Source organism: Ciconia boyciana, chromosome 9 (assembly GCF_034638445.1).
Source record: "Ciconia boyciana chromosome 9, ASM3463844v1, whole genome shotgun sequence".
Classification (NCBI taxonomy): domain Eukaryota; kingdom Metazoa; phylum Chordata; class Aves; order Ciconiiformes; family Ciconiidae; genus Ciconia; species Ciconia boyciana.
The window spans coordinates 18,268,675-18,293,088 of record NC_132942.1 but is presented as its reverse complement, the minus strand read 5'-3'; the positions used below and the strand labels follow the sequence as shown (position 1 = coordinate 18,293,088).

The window sequence follows — 24,414 nt, the reverse complement described above, 5'->3', positions numbered from 1 at the left end:
GAAAGAACTCTGCAGACCTACCTTTCCTTTGTCAAAGTATTCTATGATCTTCTCATACAGATTCTCTTTCAAGTGTCGATAGGTCTGTGAACACTGGAACTCTGTTGACATGACTTGGGGTGCACACTGTTCATCTGACCACTGAGGAAAAAAACACATTAAAAATCCATATGATTTTGGAGTTCAACATTTCACACACACATCCCCCCTCCCCCAAGGTCCAATCTTTTTTACCCTTCCGCAAAGAAACTGGGAAAGGCACTGGGAATGTTTTCGTTACCTCTTCAAACAAGTGCTGTATTTCATGTGATAACCAGGACTAGACATAACATTTTAAAAAATTGTGTTCCTTCCTGCCCTCCACCCAAAAATTTTGGATAAAAATCTGTGTGAGAAAATTAGCTCATTTTATTTCAGTGGTGTCATCTTGACTGATTTGGTTTTGATTTTTTGTATTAGAATATTTGTATATAATATTGTCTTTGTCTATACCAATACATGCAATATACCTCATATTTTTGTATGATCAGAAAAGTCAAAATGAAGTTCAAGTGAAATAGCTCTGTGAAAAGCCAAATTTATATGGTTCTGCACTAAAAGAAATTCCATAAGTAATCTCAAATTTTTGCTGAGGAACATTTAAATTTTGAATTTTCCCTTGAAATGGAAATGCATCTTACTGACCATTTCTATTGATAACGTCAGTTACAATGAGAATAAACATTAGTCGTAGCAAAAAATAATTACCAGCCACAAAAGAAAGCAAACATAATTTGGCAGTGATCTGTATTATTTAAAATGAAAAGACAGATGTCCCCCTGTGATAGCTGAAAAAAAATGCGTATAATTTTCATCATTGTTATGTTTGGGATAGTAAGAAATTAGCAAAATGAAAACCACATGGAAGTTAAATGGCTTCAGGATTTGCCCACAATGTTCTCACTATAAAGTAAAACTATTTTGCTACAATGTTTATTTTTACCAATATGTGGCTTTTAATCACCTATTGAAAATACAATTTCAGCAATTAATGCTAATTTTGTATGACCTACTGCAGTATTTTTAACTGGAAACTTGAATACCCCTATGGAAAATAACTAATATGCAGTAAATCAGAGATTAAGGCAGTCACTTTTTGATTTATAAATTTGAAAATTGCAAAAGCTTATTTATATATTGAGTTTAGAAAATTTAACCTTCAAGAGCCACGTATGGAGTAGAAGGGTATATGCTGCTTCCGTGTAATTCTCACAATCTAAATGAAGATCTCGCAATTTGTACAAATATCTGTTAGAGAAGAGAACAAGAATTAGACTAGATATTGACATGACTGGAATACTAAGTGTCAAAAAAGTTCTAGATAAATTCTGTAATGGAAACTTCATAGATGTCATACAGTCACTACCCAAAGAGTCTTTAAGGACACTCTGAGAGAGGTCTGTGCATTTGTTCAGACTTTTCTGTGTTCTCTTTGTATGCTGAAACATTGTGCACAAAAGGAGGAGAAAGAGCTAACTTCCTTCTGTGAATTGCTGTCAGCTCCACCTCTAAGAGGAAGAGGAAGAACTACTAGACTCAAAGTCTAAGTCAGACCTCCAAGTCCATTATTTCTGGACTGTTACTAAAGATAGCTGCCTTTCTCTGTAGCACTTTTTGATTGCATGTAAACACTTTCCATGTAAATAGATGCAAGCACAACAGATAACACAAGGTAAAGGAGAAAATGGAAAATACCAGCCCAGAAAGACAAAACAAGTCCCTGTACAACCTTGAAGATGGTAGGGGCAGAAGAGTTGTTCTACGTTGCCAGTGTTCTCCTTGATCCCTAGGGCAGCATTGCTGCTACAAGCACAACCATTGCCCATCATGTGACTTAAGCAACATCTTTTCCAGCAGCCAGAAAGAAAAAGTGCATCCCATCCTCTTACACACAACAGGAGTTTTGACGCAGGAACCCTGACACCTTGCTGCAGCAGTTCAAGGCATTACCATTCCCAGTTGTCAACTCAACTGAAAATGTGTCTCCCTCAGCAATGACCACTGAGGTAGCATTGTTTCTCCCTGGCCACTGAGCTCATAGCTCCAGGTTTAGCTCTGAATCACCTTCAGTGCTCATTTCAGCTGAGATTCTGGGCTTTGTACTGCAGTGGCTGAGGTGCAGGTCATTCTGCAGATTTTGCAGAATGAAAGGAGAGGCAGGAAATAGTGAGCTTTTGAACTGCAAGACTTGCTGCAGCTCATGCAAAACCTTTGGAGACAGTAAGAGGCCATGTCACATCTGAAAAAATTTGCCAGTATAGCTATAGCTCTTACAGAAAAATGTTTTACTAGTAATTCTGCATTGCATGTAATGTTGCATACTTAAAGATACTTGGCAGATACTGGCAGTTCTACAAAACTTGAATGTTTTTTTCTGCCATTCTAAATGTATGATACACCCTCCATCAAACCTCAAATCTAGCTCCATTTTCTTTATTTAAAACAATAGACAATGAACGTTGAGTGATTTGATCAACTAAAAGTTGATTCTTGGGGAAAAAGATGCTGCTTATGAATACGTATGATAGATTCCAAACCACTGAAGGCTAAGCAAACAAAGGAATAAGAATATAAATGAGGCCAGAGCTACAACAGAGTCATTGTGGACAGTAAACTAACATTAAGTAACAGAAATCCAAGTACAATGATAAAAACAGAATTCATGAGAGAATATTATTGCCCTCTCCCAAAGAGATCCAACAGAACAACTGCCATACCTGATGTACATCTCTTCACGGTTAATGTCCTTGTAGAAATTCTAGGGACACAAACATTTAAAAGTTATCTTTAATGTCTTTTATTAAAACACAAGAAAAAAAATATATATGCTGAAGTTTTGCTTTTCTTGCTAGTTGGACAGTATAAGAAATATATTATTTACAGATTAACTTAAGTTTAAACTTGGCACTACTGCTTCAATTAATACTTTAATTAGTTATTAGTATGTGTTGTTATTATACATACATGTGTATACTTCTCCTAGTTCACTAATGAAATCATTAGTGAAAGTTTTTCTGTTGGAGAAGAGGAAAATATTGTTATCCAAATGCATTAATGTAATAAATTACATGTTCTGGCTACACTTGATGGCCAGAAAAGAAGCTGATATTTATTGAAGGTGATTTGTAACACTGTTGATATGTAACACTTTTGTGCAATACCTCTAAAGGGGCTAATTCCAGGACTAAAGCCCATTTTTGTCACCGTAACGTATTTGCACGTATATGAGTTGCTAAGGCTGTGCAAAATGTATGACAAGAATTGCCTCCTGAAGAGTTGCAGAAATTTATACCACATCGCTCAGTGATGACTGAGGAACAGAGAGCATGTGAGTGCAATACGTATTAATCAATACGTATTAATTCCAACCTTCAATGTTGATGAAAGTTCCTCTTCAGCTTAGAGGAATTTCCCAGTGGAGGAATCTCTCTATGAGATATCCTCATTACAAAACAAGAATAGAAAAAAAAGACAGGGTGATCAGAGACTCAAATCTTCTTGGCACCTTAGTGCAAGTGTATCTTGCAGGTTTCTTCCCCAGATTTAAAAACCGTAATTGCTGAGTTGCTAAAGCAGCAAGTGGGTTAGTTCCTCATGCAAAACTTGACTCTGGCAAAAGCCCACTGTTACGTTAAACCTATCAAAAAGTAAAGGTGTATGAACAGTAGACTTCCTTATTTATCCACAGATCAAAGTGGATATAACATACAAACAAAACCAAAGAAATGAGTGGATGTTGCTTTCAGGTTTGTGCATATATCCATGCAAATAGATATAAAAATCTCTTGCCTCAGCGTTTAAATCACTACTAAGCATTGTCAACCACTCCTATCCCCAGAAAGATTTACCTTCATCTTTAGTAAATGGATTCTAAAGCTCTTCCCCATTCTCACACAAGAATCACGAGAGAGAACATACCAGTAAGTTCACAGTGCAGCTCATGCGATTGTCCTTGCTTTCATCATTCATCACAGTGCGGTAATCCAGCAGTTTCTCCAAGAGGCCTTTAACTAGGCTGACAAAACTTTCAACCAAGTTAAAAATGCTGGGATACTGACACGCACACTCTGTAAGACTGCAAACACAAAAAAATGTTTTTACAATACTGTGAAAATTAGCAACCCATCAACTGAAAACCTGTTTGGACCCGAAGACAAATACTGAATTAGGGCTAAAGCAACTGCACAATGCACTGGAAATTCCCTTTGTGGGTTGCTAATTTAGATGTCCAGAAGACAGATGGGATATAATAAAAAGAAAAAAAAATGAAACATTTACTTTTCCTGTCTGAAAATGACTTCAAATTCAAGGGGTATACCCACAATTTCAGAACAAAGTAACCTGCATCCATGGTATAACAAACTCAAGTCTCTGGAATGCCACACTATGGCACCAAACATTAGAGCTTCCTTTCCTCTGTTATCACGCAATATAAAATGCAACAATTATTTTCTTCTCTTTGTACAGTTACATGTGAGTAGAAAGTTCAAACTAACATAAATTACAATTTTATGTCAAAAAAGACATTCACGAACAAGACCTCACCAGAGCAATTTGCCACTGAGAAATAAGCAAAACCAAACAATAAACTCTCTGCAGATTAAAAAAGCAGTTAGTCCTCTTTTGATAAAAATATAGGAAAGTGAGTTTTATACATCATCATCAGATTCCAATTTACATTAAAAAAATATTAGCATATGCTGTTTCTGTAAAGTGCGGAAGTGATTTAGGAATAGATATTTCACATTACTATCATAGTTTTGTTTTCAAACTTAACTGTTTAAATCTTATGAAATGATTACCAGCATCTCATTAAGGATTATTTTCTTTCTTTGCTCAAGAGCTTGTTTCCTCTCCTTAGCATTCTGATTTTCCATTGGGATTCTCTCTGACAAACTGCTTTATATATATATATATATATATATTCACATATATATTTATATATGCATGTATTGGGTCTGGCTGAGATGGAGTTAATTTACCCCATAGCTGCCCTCATAGTACTGTGCTTTTTATTGGTAGCTAGAAAGGTGTTAACAACACACCAGTGTTTTGGCTACTGCTGAGCAGTGCTGGCACAGCATCAAGGCTCTCTCTCATACATCCCCCTCACCCCCAAAGGACAGCAGGGGCAAGATCTTGGGAGGGGACATAGCCAGAAGAGCTCACCCAAACTGACCAAAGGGATATTCCATACCATATGACGTCTGCTCAGAAATAAAAGCTAAGGGAAAGGAGGAGGAGTGGGGGGCATTTGTTATTATGATGTTTGTCTTCCAGAGCAACTGCTATGTGTACTGAAGCCCTACTTCCAGGGAAGTGGCTGGACATTGCCTGCTGATGGGAAGTAGAGAATAAATCTTTTTTTTCCTTTGCTTCCATGTACAGCTTTTGCTTTGTTAAACTGCCTTTATCTTGACCCACGAGTTCTTTTCCATCTTACTTTCTTCTCTCCCTGTCCTACTGAGGAGGAGACATGATAATATGGCTTGGTGGGCACCTGGCATCCAGCCAAGGTCAACCCACCACAATGCATAAAGTAGTTACATGTATATTTGGCATATTCTATTAATAACATACAAAAATCACCATGTATTCTCACAGGAAAATAGTAAAAACAAACTAACAATTGCAAAATTATCCCGGAAATATTCTGAAACTGCTCAGCTTAAGCACACAGTGACACATTGTTATTAATTTCTGATCTCTTAGTGTTTCATTAACAGCACTCAATTTATAGGCAAATATATTTAATAATTTATTATTACTCTTTAAGTACACTATTAGTTTTTTAAACTTTCATTATAAAGTACTAAGTTTTAATTAATTGCAAAAATAATTTTTTACTCCTCAGAATTATTTAAACTGTCTTCAGAAAATACATATTCATATTAACTTCAACTGCAAAGAAATCCTCGAAGCTTTGGCTTAGAATGGGACCCCAGCAAAGTACCCAGTCTCAAAGTTCTAACTCAAGCAAAGTAAAAACAGCACCTAATATTTATTCCTTTGATTGTACAGATCCAACATAGAGTTATTTTGCTGAGACAGAGGGAGTGTGTACATGCACGTCTGAAAGAACATTTATATTTTACAAGATGTGACAGGCAGAGGCTAACAGATAAACCCAGAATACTTTAATTGCTGTTGTTTGACTAGTCTGAAACAATAACTGAAATGCTTAAATAATTATTGAAACATAGCTCATGACATTAAACATATTGCAAATGGAATGTTAAATACTAAAGGGTCTGAAGAGTTGACAATCGACAAAACAGGCTGGAGCACGTTAAATGATATCTGTGGAAAAGGAAGTAAGAAAGCCTCAGAATCATATAGAAGATTGGAATACTATACAGGAAAAATTGGGTTATTTTACATATGTAAGTATCAGAAAGAGGATAAGATGCTAACAAAGGAAAGTACAGTCACCATTTAAGTGACTATTATGAACTTTTGCCATAGGTTCACTTGGAGTGACAGCAAACAAGGCAGATCCATGAACATTACTTGACTGTGAAACGAACATGAGTCACCAAGGCACCACGTTTCTTTCCAACACAAGTAGAAAAACATTGACATAAAACACAAGCTATTGCTAGATCTCACCCAGGATATAGTACATAACTCCAGTCACTAAAGAAAGATGAACTGGAGTACACATAGAGGAGAACTACAAATGAACAGGAGAGAGGAATACCTGTCTCATGAGGGAAGATTTAAAAAGTTGTCTTGCTCAGCTTTATACAGTAATCGCAATTAAAAGGACCCATAAAACTACAGAAGGTTTTTTTTTCCCCAGGAGGGATCAAGAAACCCTTGAATTTTTAAACAGAGCTTGAAAAAAATGGAAGTTTTAAAATAAAAAATATTTTCAATAAAGCTCGAGAAAACAACTGGGCCACTGCAATGATGGGGAACTGGAAAGCTTCCAAATGCTCTTTTCTGTTGTGCTTATATTAGTAACTAAAACATGCTAGAATTCATTTTCTGAGCCTAAGGAAAAGTGGCATAGCACAAGTTGTATTCATATAGCTAGATTCTCCTCCTTTTTCTGAAAACAGGGTAGCCTTGTCTATTCTGCCTGTTGAGAACAGCCTCCCACCTGTTCCATATTATCCCAGCTATTCCTTGGTGTTGTCTGGGACACCGTTCATTAGCACAGCTCATAACCCTGCCGTAGCACATGCTAACATTTAAGACTATGGACAAGCGCAAGGCAGTGATTAAACTTCTGATGATCTTATTTAGTTTATTGGTCATAGGGAAATTCCCAGCAACCAACCAGTGTGGGTAAGTGTTGGTTACAGAGGTAAGCATCAACACATGACAGTCATTGACTACTGCTAAATATCTGCATTCAGGTAGCAACTGGAACTGTGCAGGCATATGGACAGTTACAGGAAATTAGTTGATGAAAACATGACCAAATTAATAAATCTAGAGCCCAGTTTAACTGGGTGTCTATCCATTTGGAACAGGGATTTGGGGACAGAGGCTTGGAATTCCTGCTTTGAAACATGTGAAGGTAGGAAAATTTAAAACAAAACAAAAAAACCCAAACAAAAACAACAGAGAGGAGAGAACAGGGTACTACCACAGAAAAGTCACCAGACTCTGCTTCAACTGTCCCTCTACAGGCATCATTAAACAACTTCAAGGATGGAACAAAAAATATTATCTGGAGATAATATGAAGTGACATCTTTAGAAATGTGGAAACCTTGAACTTGAAATCTTGTAGAACATGGGAGACTATCAAGGGGAAAAAAAACAGATATGTCAAAGAAAGAAGGGTTCCTTGGAAAGGCAGGAAGATCAAATGCTATGTAGTATGTTTGATGAGACTATTTAACTGCACTACTGAAAAATGGGATTTAACTGGATAGGTACCAGTTCTCTAGAAAAATATTTGAATGTAAGAGTAAACTGTAAACAAGACAAGCAATGTTACACAACTCAGAAAAAGTAAACTTCAAAGACTTTCATAAAAAAGATCTGAAGGAAGCTTTTCTCTTCGCATTGATAAAGTCTCAGTTTGAATACTCTCTCCAGCTTTAAGGCAATATAGACGTAGATGTTGTAGGAATGTCCAGAAAACATTGCATATGATAAACTGAAATATTGGGGTTGTTTACCCTAGAGAGAAGACCAAAGGAAACTTGACAGCAACTTTCAAATTTATTAAAAGCTGCTGCAAAGAGAAGCAGAATAAATGATTCTTTATGTCTCGTGTGGGTAAAACAAAAAATAATTGGCTTAAACTGAGGCAAGGAAGATTTAGTATGGATATTTGGAAAAAAACTTACTAGCAGCAAGGAAAGTTTAGCACTGCAATAAATGTCCACTGTGTCAGCTGAACCCCTGGTATTGGAGATGATGAATTGTAGCAACAGTTCAGGCAGGCATTGCAGTTTAGGCTTTGCAGCAGTGTGATTAAGAAAACTATGTACTTACAGGCCTGTTTTCAGTCATACCAAGAGCTAGTCTGAACATCTCTGCATCACCTCTTAGCTATCCTAAGACTTGAAGCCAAAGAGTAAACATTCAAAATTGAAAAATTACTTTATTGCTCTCAATTTACATAGTAATTGCATGTTAGGAAGTGAAAGAGACATTTTTTAAACTTCATCTGTCCTTGCCAGTGTATCATTTTCAAAAAATAGTTTTATATTGCTTAAAAAGTGTCAGTAGTTTTACTTTTTTCAAGTCTGCCTCTCTATATTTTATCTGCCTCCTCATAGGACAGAAATTAAAGGAACATAGCAAACATTTAAATTATGTTTGATTTAAATGACATTTCTTTTAAATTATACTATTTAATTAGAATATAATTACATATTGTTTACATAAGGTGACATTTACATAGTATTATTTAATTATATAATTCAGTATTTTGAGTTTTGAATATGAATTTTGAATGTAGCCATATGAATTTTGTCATGTAGCCATAGCCAAAGTGCTCCAGCATTTTTATGCTTAGTAACTACTAGGTTATCAGTGCTTGAGAAAGTGTATGATGAGCGATGTACTTTCTCACTGCTACAGTCTAAGGAACAAAGCTAGGAACAAATTCTCAGAGGCAGACGCAAGGATTCCACCACTGCCCAATACATCACACACCCAACCTGCCACAAGTGAAGACACAGCTTTGAAATCTGAGAATAAAACTGAATGTGGGCAGCCAAGAAAAGAAGGAGATGCTATATCAGACTTTGGGATTGTTAGAAATATAGAAATAGAAATATTTTTATTAAACTGTAGCACTTCACAATATTCTCATTCCAGGATAGTCACTTTATGTAAATTGAGAGAATAATCTCTTGGAGTCCAATCTAGACATTGAGAAAAGCAAGTAAGACATTTTAAAATACCTTCTTATTAGTGTGAAATAAAAACAAGAAAGGTTATAAAGAAAAATGGGGAAAAACCTAAAAAGTGGGGTGAATATTTGACTATCTTGGCTTGAAAGTGGGATAGAGAAATGCAGGTTAGGTATAATTTCTTCATAATTTAGCTGGAGCACAAAATACTGAAAAGCAACCAGGAAAATAGTTTTAATGAGCAAAACTACAATTCAAACAAGGTTTACTGAAACAGCATGCTATTTCCAGCCCCTTCATAAAAAAAGCTACTAAGATTCTATTGTATTTTTAAGTGAGGTTACCAACTTGAGAAGTGGGAACAATAAGATAAAAACACATCCTGAAGGCATTTATTCTCATGCACTACTTACATGGACTCAAACAACTGCATGTAGTGTTCATCCCCACGTCCTCCTTCCACTTCATGGTCCAACTTCAAAATGATTTCATTTTCAAACTAATAAAGAAAGAAAAATAAAAACACTGAGCAGATATCCAGAGGTCAAACACATTTCAATATGGCATCAAAAGAATATCTTTGTATAATTATATCACATATTCCCTAGGGTTAAATGCTTGAATATATTCCAGTTGAATGATGCTCATCTGACTATCTCCAGATACCTGTTTCTTAGTACAAACTGATAAAATAACCTGAGGAAACAGGCTTACAGTGTCTGTATTATGGGATTTCATAGAATATCTCTGATTTGAAATGCAGGATTTCAGAGTAAGTAGAATCACTTTCATCCAGATAAAATATGAACAATCCTACAGTATGCAATACGTTATTTAATTGCTATTTGTTAGGTCTATCTAGACCCTAATTAGGAAACAGTGACATATAAACAAAGACAGCAAACAAGCTATTTTTGTAGTTAAACACAATTCTTTCCCCTCTACTGCATCATTTTTTAAATTTTACTTTACAGTTGTTGACACTGCTTCATTTGGAGCCATCAGCAGCCTTATTTCTCTACTTGTAAGGTCAAAAAGTACCTTTATCCCCTCTCTGAATTGAAAAAGAATCTATGCAGTCTGTGTGCATACAAAGAGAGAAAACCTGTTAATATTTCTCCACTCATCACACATTGTTAGCTATCACTAATCAGCCAACTCTTAAAACTCCAAGGCTTCTAGGTTTCCTTTTCTCCCAAACTTAGCTTACAGAGAAGCACTATATCCCAGTCTGCACAGTCACCCTTGAAACTTCAACCTAACTACTGGGTTCAGTCATTCCTATAATAAATTTCTTGAAGCTGGGTATCTCAAGATGTTATCTATATTATTTACTTGCCATTCCTGTTACACCCGGTAAAAATCTCTCTTATACTCTTCAGGTAGTTTTATGTAATTAAGCAAGGGAACAATATCTCACAGTATTCAGAAAAAGATAAAACCTGTTTTCAGACCTTGTCACACAGGTGAAGAAAAAGTTATCTGGGAAACTAATGCTAACCTGCAAAGTTGTTGTTACAAATATGCCTGTGAATTGTCAACCACAATAGCTTGCCATCTTCAAAGTGTAATAAACTCTGGCAACATCTCTGGAGAATTTCTAGGTAATATAGCATTAATTTACCATAGTAATATACTATTACCTCTTGACAAAATGGAAGTATATGTTGGATTATATTTTAACCCAGCACTTTGCAGGATCATACCTTAATTATATAAAGCATCTTTAAAATGTTTTTGTGTTATTTCAATATATATATACAATTGTAATTTGTCATTTCAAAGCCTTTGCAATGCATTATACACAGGAAACTGCTTTATTATTTTGAAAGGGTTAATCCAATCTAACATGTTTAGATCAGAATTTGTAATTAGTTTGCAATGTCTTTACCGTATATTATGCAGACTGCATTCAGGTCTGGGAAATTAAAATTGTGGAAACTATAATACATGCCTATGGTTTGTTTGCGGGCTTTTTCCCCCTTTCCAAGCACCTTAAAGCATTAAGAACTGCATATTCGAAAAATGTCCTCAAATAGTTGATAGTTATGATCATAGTCATAACAGAAACACAAAAGATGAGGGGGTTTTTGTGTTTTATTTCTCAATAAAACCCTGAAAAATATCAGTGGAAAACTAAAAAAAAACAAAAAACAAACAACAAACCCAGAAAAAAAGAAAAAGTAACTTAAGTCAGTTGGAAATTTACTGGGAGAAGTTTCCAAGGAAAATATACCCCCATTAACATTGTCCAGTGTAGACCCAGGCATTTTGAGCCAAATTACCGGGTATACTAGCCTATTGTTGTCCTTCAGACACGATCTGAAACAATTAAAAAAAATAAAGTGTTCCAAAACTAGTGTTTTAAAATAACCTAGCTGATATATCAATCTTGGAAAACAGAAAACTAATTAAAATTAATGTAATATAAAAAGATTTCATGGCAGAAAATAATTTGATTCAATAAGCTTAGCAGAAATAAACATTAAAATGCTGAGGGTTTTAAGATGTTAGAAAAAAAAAAAATCACTAAAAGGCAGCCAGACCATTAGCATAATTTTTCCCAAGCTTCAAATATTATGTTGTGAAGAAACAGGTATCTTTTCACACCTGCATGTTGGAAACTCAGCACAAATATAAGTACAACACCGGTGGAAATCCCCTTCAAAGCAGAGTCATTCTTTTATTAACCAGTCTTTAGCTCTAACTACAATCGGAATACTTTTTATACTCTCTGGTTACCTAAGTCAGTTCGACCTTGTTCTGTGCTTAGCCTTTACTGAGTACCTTTATTGCTTCTAAGACTCTTGCCTGATAATTTTCTTCGGTACTTCATTCTTTGACATCTCTTTTTGGCTTGTTATATGAAAACTCTAGAATTTATAAAAGCATTCCAAGATTCATCAGCTTGATTCATAGTCTGGGCTTTTAGCACTGCTGAAAGCCTGGAGATACACTTTCACTAAGCTTCCATTTCATTTGGGTATGCCCTCACATGACTCTCAAAGTCTTAGTGGAGCTATAGTCATTCTTTGTTCTCATCCAACTAATTGTATCATATTCAGATATCATCATATAAGAAAATGATTTGATATAGATTTGTAAAGTATCTGCACAGTTAGAGAATTACACGTTTTTAATGCCAACACTTTTAAAAACTTTTCTATTGTGGCTGTCAATGTCCTTTTTATGCAGTCACAACATGTCTCAATGCCCTCACCCCAAGATTTCTACTGAAATCTTTGAGTATCATATGAATAAATTACTCAGGTGTGGCAAAATTTATATTCATTTTTTGTTTCTAATATTTCATGTAAGTCCTGAATGTTTCACATTGTTACGTACAGCATGGTGAGGTAGCAGAAAGGAAAGACTTCTTGTTTATGTTTGTTCTATTGCCTTATGAGTCAACTAGAGACATACTAAAAATGAAAGATTGCTCATGCTCTGAGAGTAAGCACACATGCTAGTGAGACAAGCATGCAGAAGAGTGCAGTTAAGAAGACATTTGAGAAAAGCAGGAAGCAAGTCTAAAGGAGACTTTTCCAGGTGCTAAGGAAAAATTTGTGTCCTAGTAAGATCTAGCTTCAGACAAAAGAAACCTCAGCATAGTATTTTCAAGAGGTGGGAAAAATCTACCACAAGGTTCTAGAGAAGCCATCAAGAGGCACAGAGAAAACGCTAGAAAACTAGGAGATCTACATTGAAATAAAGCTCTGTTGCTTTACACAGATATAATTATTAAAAGCACTGTAAAAATGACAGAGAATTCACCACTGTACTAACACAGCAAATTTTCACGTTTTTCTTTCACACAGAATTTCACACAACTTTCAGTATATGAATAATTCTGTTTTCTCCCTGGAGTGTTTCTGTGTAATTGAAAGCTTTGGAAGACTGGGATCCAGATCATCCCATCAGAGAACTGGAAGCCTTTCATGGTAGAAAGAATTACTATAGTATTTTACATGCAGTACTATCAGATAACTGCAAGAAAAGATATTTTTCCTTACTTAAATATATCCTCATCAAATAGTTCAGCCCTGAGCTGAAGAAGCCAAGCCCAAGACTACATATAACAAAATAGTTCTTTCCCTTAGGAGCACCAAGTAGGTCGTGCATATCTTCAGACTTATGTTTTAGAAGGGACAATTCCTTCAGTTGTAGAGAACATGACATTCTAACTGAAAACATGTTACTACATGTATTTCTTTCAAGTAGGTCATGATTAAAACTCTCCAACCAGAAAAATTACTCAGCATTTTTCAAGAACAAAGGCCAAACATTCTCCATTTTTCTCCAGAATATTTGATATTCCTCATTTTTGTCCTGAGATTCAGCTAAACAGGACAAGCAAATGTCAAAGATCAGTTATTCCAGAATATAAGCCAATCAAATGTTTTTGCCCCTAAAAATCAAGAAGTGCAATTATGTTAAAACAGCTTCTTAAAGAAACAGATTTATAAGCTACCTAATATGTAAAAATCTCTATTTAAAAATCCTTAGATCTATCCCTGAGAGCCACCTAAAAAAAAAAAAAATCCACATTCTATTCAGATTTAGAGTTTTAAGATAACTGACAGATGTTACATGCTTGCTACCCATTCACTGTAGAATTTCTCAGGTTTCACCTTGTCACAGCAATGAGTACAATTCTATACTGAGACAGAAGAACTAGCAGGATTACTCAACCGGTATTCATCAAAGACAGCAGGAAGCCATGCATCCAAGCCCAGATCTACTGGGCCATGCTGATGCTGCAAACTGCTCTTTAGACAGAAGACTGAAGTGGGCTGTTGCTTCTTTCAAGGAGCTTTGAAGCACTGTCTTGAGTGGCCTAACTTCTACACTCATCACACAAAAAGCAAAAATTAGGTGCAGAAAATTAGGCAATACAGATACACTCCTCTTTTCTCTAGAAGGGGCAGGGAGGAAGGAGCAATTTCATCCACTTCATATTTCTCAGACCAAGTCAAAATGACAAAACCACGGCTGTAAATGCGCGAAACCAAAATTGTTCATATGATTATAATGCAGCACCAGATAGATATGCTTCAAATAGAAATACTTAAACACTTCACAGGAGGTTGACGTGTGTTGTGGTTTAACCCCAGCTGGCAACTAAGCACCACACAGCCGCTTGCTCACTCCCCCCCGGTGGGATGGGGGAGAGAATCAGAAGAGTAAAAGTAAGAAAACTCGAGGGTTGAGATAAAGACAGTTTAATAGGTAAAACAAAGGCCGTGCAGGCAAGCAAAGCAAAGCAAAGAATTCATTCACTACTTCCCATGGCAGACAGGTGTTCAGCCATCTCCAGGAAAGCAGGGCTCCATCACACATAATGGTTACTTGGGAAGGCAAACGCCATCACTCCAAACGTCCCCTCCTTCCTCCTTCTTTACCCAGCTTTATATACTAAGCATGATGTCATATGGTGTGGCACAGCCCTTTGGTCAGTTTGGATCAACTATCCTGGCTGTGTCCCCTCCCAGCTTCTTGTGCACCTGGCAGAGCATGGGAAGCTGAAAAGTCCTTGACTAGTGCAGCAACAACTAAAACATCTCTGTATTATCAACACTGTTTTCAGCACAAATCCAAAACACAGCCCCACACCAGCCACTATAAAGAAAATTAACTCTATCCCAGCTGAAACCAGGACAACATGATACACAAGAACTTGGATACAAGTGTGTACATGCTATGCAACGGCATAGGCGACTTCTCCAGCTTAGCACCAGGTATAGCATATTTTAAGACAACTGAGTAGGAAAGTAATGTTCATGAAAACGTGAATAGCACTGTTTTAAACGAGCATAGAACGGTTAAAATATTCTGCTGTCTGGATGAAGGGGAAAATTGAGAAAATATGTTGCTATTTATTGTCAGTGAGATGCCTACATGTAAAAGGTCATTGCTGAATGTGAATTTGCAAACCTGTATAGTATGCATATGAGAAACATTAATAGCAGTATAGGACTAACTCCAGCAGAACTGAGCAGCGTGTAGTCATCCAGTATTTCAACAGAAGTTGGCAGTAAATGTTTCATCTCTGTGGTGTACTGAATAGGCTCTACACTGCTCCTCAAAATAATTGCTTCAGATCTCAGAGTCTTCATTTAAGAGACACTTCCCATAATGTTCTCAGAGAAAACTATAAATTTTTCAGTAGAAACAGCAGTCCTGTTTTCTGATGAGTAGAAGGAAAGGACTACTACATTAGTACTATTTCTTAATTATCTTTTTAATAGAAGTGTCAAATAAGAGGGAACCTTATTTTTTCTTTAGAGGCCACAAAGAATTTTGGTTCCTTAGGAGTACTCTGTGATCCAGAACAATTCTTTGTCCTGTTACTTGCAGGTTTTGCTGCTCTAATATTAGCTCTTTCTCTGTAATTAAAGTACAAATTAAAGATTGCCAGTGGAACGGTACATACTATACCAATACTAGAGAATAAAGAACTATCATTGAAATATAGAGAAATAGAAAAAAAAATACTCTAGCTGGTCCAGGCTGAAAAAGAAGTTTAAAGGGCTCAGAATTAATTTCTATGTGTAAGCAGTATGTCTATATATGTGTATTAGTAACATGGGTAACATAGGTACATGGCAGTTTCAGGACAAGGCAATATTAAGCAAAAACACCCAATCCAGTCATGTTCTAGAGCTGAAGTCTGTGGACTTACTGCAGTAAGACAGAAATCTGTGACTATTGTGCAAGTCGAACACCAGTTAAAAATCATCCATCTCTTAAATCCTTCCTAGTACTTATTCAGCAGGCAGAGAATTGATTACTTCTCTAAGAGGCAATAATTTCACAGACGTTTTAAAAAAAACATCTTTCCTGCAGTTTTGCAACAAGCTGCAAAAAAGCCAGTTGCTTGAACCAAAATAAATAAAAAAGCTGGCAGAAATATAAAGAAAAGTTTTAAAGTCTCTGTGCCAAAATTAAGCCCTGGAAAGGGTATTTCTCCTCTAACTTAAACAGAGTGTGCCTAAGTGTCATTGGCACCAATTTGGCTTTAAAACCACCTGCTTATCTATCTAACAGAACCAAGAAATCTCCACATCTCTGAACACACTTCAATAGCAAACCACAAATCCTCTCCATTTTTTATACATGAATCTATCTGAAGCACCAAGCCATACAAACCTGGTTTCTGCTAATGGGATGATCTTGCATCCTTCTGAAATCCTTATGCATAATAAAATTTCAAGAACTGAGAGTAAGAAATATGGGTATTTACAGCAATTATAAATCACATGCACCAGAGGAGCTTGCTGAGAACACCTCTATTCACTCATTTAATAACGTTTTACAGCTGTTAGCTCAGAAAGATACGAGACTCCAATAGGTTCACTAAGAATAAACATCTACCCTTTAACTCTATCAATAACTATGTAAGCCCAAGAACACACGAGAAATGTAGAAAATATTTTAGAAATGTCAGTTCTTCACAGTGGTTATTTTTCTCACAATAAATATTTAGAAAAGTTAGTTTCCTGAGAAATTTGGTAATATATAATTAACTATTCACTGCTACTTCTGTCAGATATTCTGTATTGAAAATTGGAAGTTTTGGCTTATCAATATCTATGTCACAAGGAAGGGATATAATGAAAAATTTAGATTAGAAAGGACCCCTAGAGGTCATTTAATTCTACCTCCTACTTAACTGAGGGCTGACTTCAATGTTGTGTCTTGTTGCTCAGAATCTTTTTCAGTAAAATTTTGAAAATTTTGATAAAGATCCTGCAACCTCTCTGGACCCCTATTCCAGTGCCTTATTGCTGTCTTCGTGGCAAAAGTTTTACTTAAGTTCAACTAAATCACTCCGGAGAGCCTACACTCACTTGTACAGGAGCCATTCCTTTTGTTCTTAATATTTTGGATTTTACTTTCTGTAAGCAGAAAAGCCCACACAACACACATTTACCAGAAATAAACTGACCACATGACATTTTAATGAGTTTTCACACAGAGTATTTTTAATTACCTTTTTGAATTCTCCAGTCCTTTGATATTCACACACCATCATGTCAAAGAAAATTGGGATTGTGGCTTTTCTTAGTTCAACTTCTGGAATAAGAGTCATTTCCAAGATGGGTCCAACCATCCCCGGAATAAAGCAAATTTTATTCTGGCCTGAAACAGAAACACAAATTGAGTATTTGACAGGAGAGAAAAAAAAATTTTTTTTAGAAAACATTTAGGACACGCAATCATTTAAAACAGTGTTTTAAACCATCTATGTTGGTAAAGTCTTACAACTTAGTCATTCATCTCTATTCCTTCTCAAAAGCTGAAAGCATGTTAATGGATATACTCTCATCCTAAAATGCCAGAATTCAGTGCCAGAAGTAAGCCTGTATGCCAGCTGAGTTGACATTTTCAGTGAACCTCTGTTTTTCAACTTTTGACATCTCCTTTTAAATACTCAGAGTAGAAAGTAATTAAAAACCCTAAGATTACCCCAAATTTTCTCAGTAGGAGAGTGCCACATGGTAATGCTACATGCTGTAACCTTTCTAGCTTATGAAGGAGAAAAACATTACTTGCTTTCATTTCTGTATAACATCAAACATTGCAACCAATAAATCAAACCAACCACTGCATCAAACATTGCAAGCAATAATAGAAACACTATCTACACAACTCAACTCCCCAAACCACACAAAATTATCTTGTAGCACAACTGTTACATCAGCTGCCAATGAACATCCAAATCTGCAGAAAACTCAACCAGGTCCAAGATGTTCTTCAAATGCTGCTTGTTTCTTGGGGAAGAAAAACATTTGATATGTGGAGCAGACCACCAGCAAAATCCAATGACCTGCATAACAATGTCAATACTGCCTAAAGCTTGTAGGGAAATACAAATATTCTCATAAACAAATATGACTAGTCTTGTTCCATAACGAAAAAGTATTCTGATTCTGGTTTTCCTCTCATATGGGTGCCATGCTAATGTAACTCTAAGCATAACTGAACTATGACTTCAACAGTTTTATGCAACATTATTTTTTCTTCCACTCATGTTGATTAAAATCATTATTAGTCCTAATTAAATCAATAACGTCAGTAAGATTGAAAAGAATCTTATGACAACTGAGTAACTTCCAATACCTATATGTATTAGACCTTACAGGTCTATATTTTTTGAAAACCACAGAAATTCATGTATTAGATAGCTATCCATTCACCACTCAAAATCTTCCTTCTCCCAAGCAATCCTCTTACATGAATAGAAAAGAGAGAAACTTTTAGATGAACTATAGCAATACCTATTGCTTGAGCAAGAGACTAATCTTACACTTAAAAACAAAAGACCTTAGCACACAACTTTAAATAAATAAATACATAAATAAAATTCAAAAATTTTTAAAAAAATTAAAAGGCTTTTTGAAGACTATCCTGCCATCAGCAACTGTTATTTCTGTTTCAGGAATCAAGAATAACATCTCCTCAAACCTCACAATGACTGAGTGACTGAAATGGACAAAGGGAGATAATCTGCCCCAGAGAACAAAGCAATTCAATTTATAATTTGAAAGGCACTCTAGAGGTCACAGTATGAGATTTTTTGACATGCATTTGCCTGTTTCAATCTTGCTGTATATATATCCCTCAAACATGCATTATACTTAAGATGCTCCACTGCTTTTCAGAATGGAGATTACTTTTTGTTAAAGCCACAGGAGGAGCCTGAAAATTATGGAAAATAAATGGAAGGGGCATTTATTATTAAGTGACAACTATTGCGTATTAGTTTGAAACATTTCTCAATCAGTATGCCTCATTGCCTTTTCCATTGGGTGTAAGACAATATTATTTAAATAAAATAATAATGCATTGGGATATTAGAAAACAACCCTTTGGTCTTCAACATTATGCTAGACAAAACTGTTAAAGGCCCTTAAATCTTTATAAAGCCATTGTGTTTGCTGTTTTTAAGACGGACTCTCAGATTCAGCCTGAGTAGAATGCAAACAGCAAATCTCAAATACACACAAGTGGAAGAGTGCTTCTGCAAGATTTGTTGTACTTTGTAGTAAAATGAAAACTTGGAATTTTATTTTAAGAAACAGATGTTAATGGTTCTAGAATCAAGAGCTCATTTGAAAATTATTAATTTCAAATTTACACCTATCAGTATTAAAAAGGATGATGGTGTTAAACTAGAAAATTAATGACTATGCTGAAAACAGGTTTGAGAGTTCACCAATTAATCAGCAAAAGTATAAAATCCTTTAAAATCATGACTACATCTTTTTGATACATCAGAGTATACTGATGTAATAACAAAATTTTTTCTACTAAAAATACTGAAAGAAAAAATTTAAGAAAAGAAAGATTGAAAGGGGTATATATCACCAGAAGGAGTATGTGCAAGGTGATGAAAACATTTAAAATATCCAGGCAAGCACTGATACGCTGGTACACCTAGGAAACTAGAAAGTTTAATAGAGATCATAAAGAAATTTCACATGTCCTAATAGAAGAACTTTAGAAAAATTTTCCAAGATAAAACAATATTCTACATAAGTTCAGTTAATAAGAAACAATCCCTTTCAATGCATTGTATTTAAATCATAGTTGGCTTCCTTGTGTAATAATATAGAGTGATAGCATGGCCTCTCCACAGCTTATTTTACCTTGCAACATTGCTGTGTCAGAGATTCAAACACACTGCAAAACTTACTTGACCAATTCAGGGGTGAGAGGAAAGTGGAATGTGAACACACTAAAAGGAGAAACATGGAATTACTTTTGCCTCTACAGCAGGCATTGACACCCCACCAAGGGAAGAAAATGTCCCCATTTTGAGATAATGTTTCTTTGCAATAAATATGGTATATCAGGGAGACAGGGATGTGTGCTGCACTACATTGTATTTATGAATAAAACAGTAGATTATATGGAAGAGGAAAGCATACAATGCACTATCCGCATTAATTCTGTATGTTGATTTCTGTATGGAATAAGCTGGACGCTTTTTCCATGCTCAAAGCTGAAGAGCTGTCCTTCAGTGATAATGCTAACACTATTCCACTGGACATTTCATTCTGGTATAAATTTCTGAATAATTTTTTACTCTTTAACTTAATAGGGCCTTCAAGAGGCTTTTTTTCCTCAATATATCTTGACAATGCCTTGCTGGAATTTTTGCATAAGTAACAAAACATCCATTGGAAGAGAAAAGGAAGATGGATCTCTCCTTCCCCACCTCAGAGAAGCTAAGGCTCAAGTTCATCTTCAAAATCAATCACAAAAACCATCTCCATATCCTACAAGACAGCTTAATTGTTGGGTTATTGCCTATTTGGTGCAAATCATAAACTGGAGACTTCATCAGCCCACAGAAAGAAAATTATATCCTTCTATCAACAGAAGCTTTCCTGCAAAGTCTAATTGAAATAAAAACTTTTTAAAAATTTGCCTCAAAATTTAAAGAGAAAATTCCTCAATCAACTCACATACAGAGTGAACAGAATGTAAAAACCTGGTTCATCTGTACACAGTTACTTTGCTTAGCAGGTCCTTGAGATCAATAAATTGAGTAGTTATGAAGGTCTTAACATTCTTCATATTCTGCTTATGACTACTTGGTATTAGTTCAGAATAAATTCTGCCTCCCATTCATTCCCAGCCAATCAGTTTAAATCTTGCCTTGTATTCATGAAAGTGACCCTTTTTATTCAAGTTTTATTCAAGTATCTTCAGATTTTTGATAGTATGGATATATTTTGGCTAAAATTTTAATAACGCAAAAAATGTTGATACTAGTGGAAAAAAAAGCTCTTTTATTGCAGGCACTGAGAAGATCCCACACCATTCTTAAAATATAAACTTCTGATACATAGAGACTACACAAGTTTTCCTGGATGAAATGACTGCATTTTAGCTGAGTCAGAACAATGAGGACCTCAGGAGAAAGGGAAAAATGCTATTAGCTTATGCTCAGCACTCCACTGAAATGGCACATAGGAACAAAAGACCAGAACTGGCTTGTGGCCAAGAGATCTCAAACAGACAGAATGGTTGTAAAGCCTTTTCCTCTGTCTTCTCTCTGTTAATAAACTGATGAAATCTAGTCTTTTTATGATTAACTGTCTGAAATTTGACACTCAGATTGCATTTCAAAATATAATAATCGGTATAATCATAATTGTCTTCATTGTATATTTCAAAAAACCTCTATAATACATATTTTCATAGAACAATACATTGTTGTTCCCTTTATTATGAACTCTCAAAGGAGCAGTAGCAGAACATGGCTGTATAACAAATGTAAAAACATTTTGGAATTTTAATCCAAACAGATTCCAAATCTGAACCTACTAATTTCTGGGACTGTAGATTCAGACTGAGCAGTAACCTCAGGGAAAATTTATCTGGTTCTCAATTTCAGCAAAATAAGGTTTCTGAAATCTTCTGATTTCAGCCATCTTTGAAATCTGAGAGAAGGTTGTGAGTTCTCTTAGAAATAAAAAATAAGGAGTAGTCAAACAGTATCTCATGTCAGTTCCAAGCTTAATTGCAGGAGTGAAAACATATTTTAAGTTCAAATAGCAGAAATATTTACAAAAGCACTTTATGTCAGATATTTTTCAATGAAACAAGCAATATGCTATGGATTCAGTTGCAATTCAGTTCATTTGCCTCCTCACCAAGTTTGTACCACATGTCACGGATAGCAAAGCCAATTAAACGTCTCATATCTCCATATCTAGGAAAAAAAAAAAAAGAAAGGTATTTTTATCATTATCTTTATCATCATTTTACTACAAAATTAAAGACATAAGCTAATGTATATATTTGTACTTACTTGTTCTGGATTTTGTTGTATTTTGCATGGGAAAAGTTTTCTAGCTGTAGTGAATCTTGGGTAATAAAAGCCACAGCCAAATGAAAATAGTTGTTCCACAGCTGTAAATTGAATATAAGAAAATTATAATAGTTTTGAGAAAAACAGGAATAATATTAAGCTATGCATAAGGCTGAACAGTTTATGAAACCAAACAATGCAAGCAATATGAGATTTTTATATTATGCAAAGTTGTACATCATTAGAATTATGCAATTAGCAGAAAAGCAAGAAAGATGAATTTTAATAACCATTACTACCCATTTGTTCTTAATAACACAGCAGCTGAATAAATATTGCTAAAAAAATATTCATATGAGATTCATTAGCTAACAACATTAAACCATGAACCATAGCAGGACTAGTGAAATACATTACATGCCAGTCAATCTTAACAGCTTGGAGCTACCGGCATCCAATGTAATTACACTGTATTTGAGAAATACTCCAAAAGGCATCTACTATCTTCTCTTTGGATTCTAATTCAACAGCATTATGTGTGAAATTCCAATATATTTTGTTAATAGCTCTCTACATGAAACAAGGACAAAATACATCCCTAAATAACTGCTAATAGTACTGAGTCATGTACTTGAACTAGAAGAAAACCCCTTATATTTCCAGTGCACAACCCTCCGTTTCTGAAAGCAAATTACTTGTTCTCCAGACAATCAAAATGAAGTACTTCTCTCACATGCTAGAGATGGAAAGGGAAAAAAGAAACTTTACTAGGAAACACAAATTCAAGGAAGTAAATACTATTTTCAGAAGCTTCTAAGCAGTCAGCAATGGCTTTAGACACTTCTTTTAAAAACTGTATCTAAAAGTATCTAAAAAACTGTATTTAAAAGCTGTATCTAAAAATATGTGTGGTAGGTATCAGTGAGACAGTAGAAAGGCAGTGGTAAATGTATTCAATGGTAATTTAAAGAATGGAAACAAAACATATAACATTATTACAGAGCTCTTAATTTTGTATGGTGAAATACAACCCTAGGTTGGGAATCCACACTAAATAGCCTAGAAATACAATGTTTCATCAAAAACTTAAGTGACTTCTGTCCTTTATAACCTGGAAAACTCTTTTGTGCACAAATAACCAGGAAAAATGGATACCAACACACAAAAACACACCTCAAAATACAGACATTTCCTATAATACATAAAATTCTCAAACGTCCTCTATAATGTGAAGAAGATCCCACATTTAATTTATTCCTCCCTTCGAGGCTCAACTAAAGCTCTCCTTAGCAAACTTGCTTATTTAAAAGCCCTTAGGAGAGCTGTTTCTAAGTATTTACAGTTCAGAGAGCATAGTTATCCCTGGTGCAGATACACAGACTCAAGTAGCATTTCACTGGAGACAGTTATTAATCTGTTACATATTACACCATTCAAAGATGCTCTGAATTCACCCAAACCAATCACAGCCTTATTAAAAACTACATTTGAATATGAGCACTAGTAAGGCAGCAGCTTTTTTTTTCCCTTAATACAAACATTTAAATTATGTCCACGTCTAATTTTCGACAGTATACTAATAGTACATACTAATTCAGAACCTTTTTCCCCAGGATAAATGTTATTTATGTCCTGAAAGGCCTGTTTTCCCCCCTTATCAAAGATCTTAAAAGATTAATTTGACCAATTTAGAGTTTTCAGTCCCTTGAGAAGCTGTATTTATTGATGTGTAGGGAATATACTTTGCATATGTCAATTACACCAGTAAAATGGAAAATTTCTCAAATCGTTCTAGATTATTGGGAGAAAAATGAAGCTTTATTACTACAGTTAATGGTCTATTTATTTACTTAATAATTCCAAGTTCAATGCCACCTTTGTCAGAGACACACCCTAAAGACTCAATATCCTTATTTATAAAATACATTTCCTTTCGTCCTCAGAGTACCCTACGACGGCTGAAAAAACATGATCCTTTGCATTTCAATAGCACATTCAAGTTAAGGACTTGCTAGCTTTTAAGTACCAAAACTAACTTTAAAACCTTGTGAGGCAAAGTAATCTCTCAAAAGTAAAAAATGGCAAAAGCCAATAGAAACTCTTTTTAAAATGCAAAAAAATATGCTTATGAGACCTGTTTTGTTTTCTCTTAAGCCCACAATAACATTCCAAGATGTTTTGCATTTGAACATTCAGTTATCTAGCATGTGGCAGGGCTGAAGTGAAG

General features: G+C 35.2%; 1 protein-coding gene across 1 annotated transcript in view; it reads right to left on the bottom strand.

The window, feature by feature from the left end:
- The window catches only part of DOCK2 (dedicator of cytokinesis 2), a 203,530-nt gene that overhangs the window by 26,226 nt on the left and 152,890 nt on the right, over nt 1–24,414 (bottom strand). Inside the window, exons 31-38 of the mRNA XM_072873065.1 lie at nt 22,188–22,288; nt 22,030–22,088; nt 17,355–17,503; nt 9,775–9,860; nt 3,958–4,114; nt 2,757–2,797; nt 1,197–1,287; nt 22–141 (exon numbers count right to left, since the gene is read on the bottom strand). Coding sequence (XP_072729166.1) covers nt 22–141; nt 1,197–1,287; nt 2,757–2,797; nt 3,958–4,114; nt 9,775–9,860; nt 17,355–17,503; nt 22,030–22,088; nt 22,188–22,288 — 804 coding nt within the window. The remainder of the gene's footprint in view (nt 1–21; nt 142–1,196; nt 1,288–2,756; nt 2,798–3,957; nt 4,115–9,774; nt 9,861–17,354; nt 17,504–22,029; nt 22,089–22,187; nt 22,289–24,414) is intronic.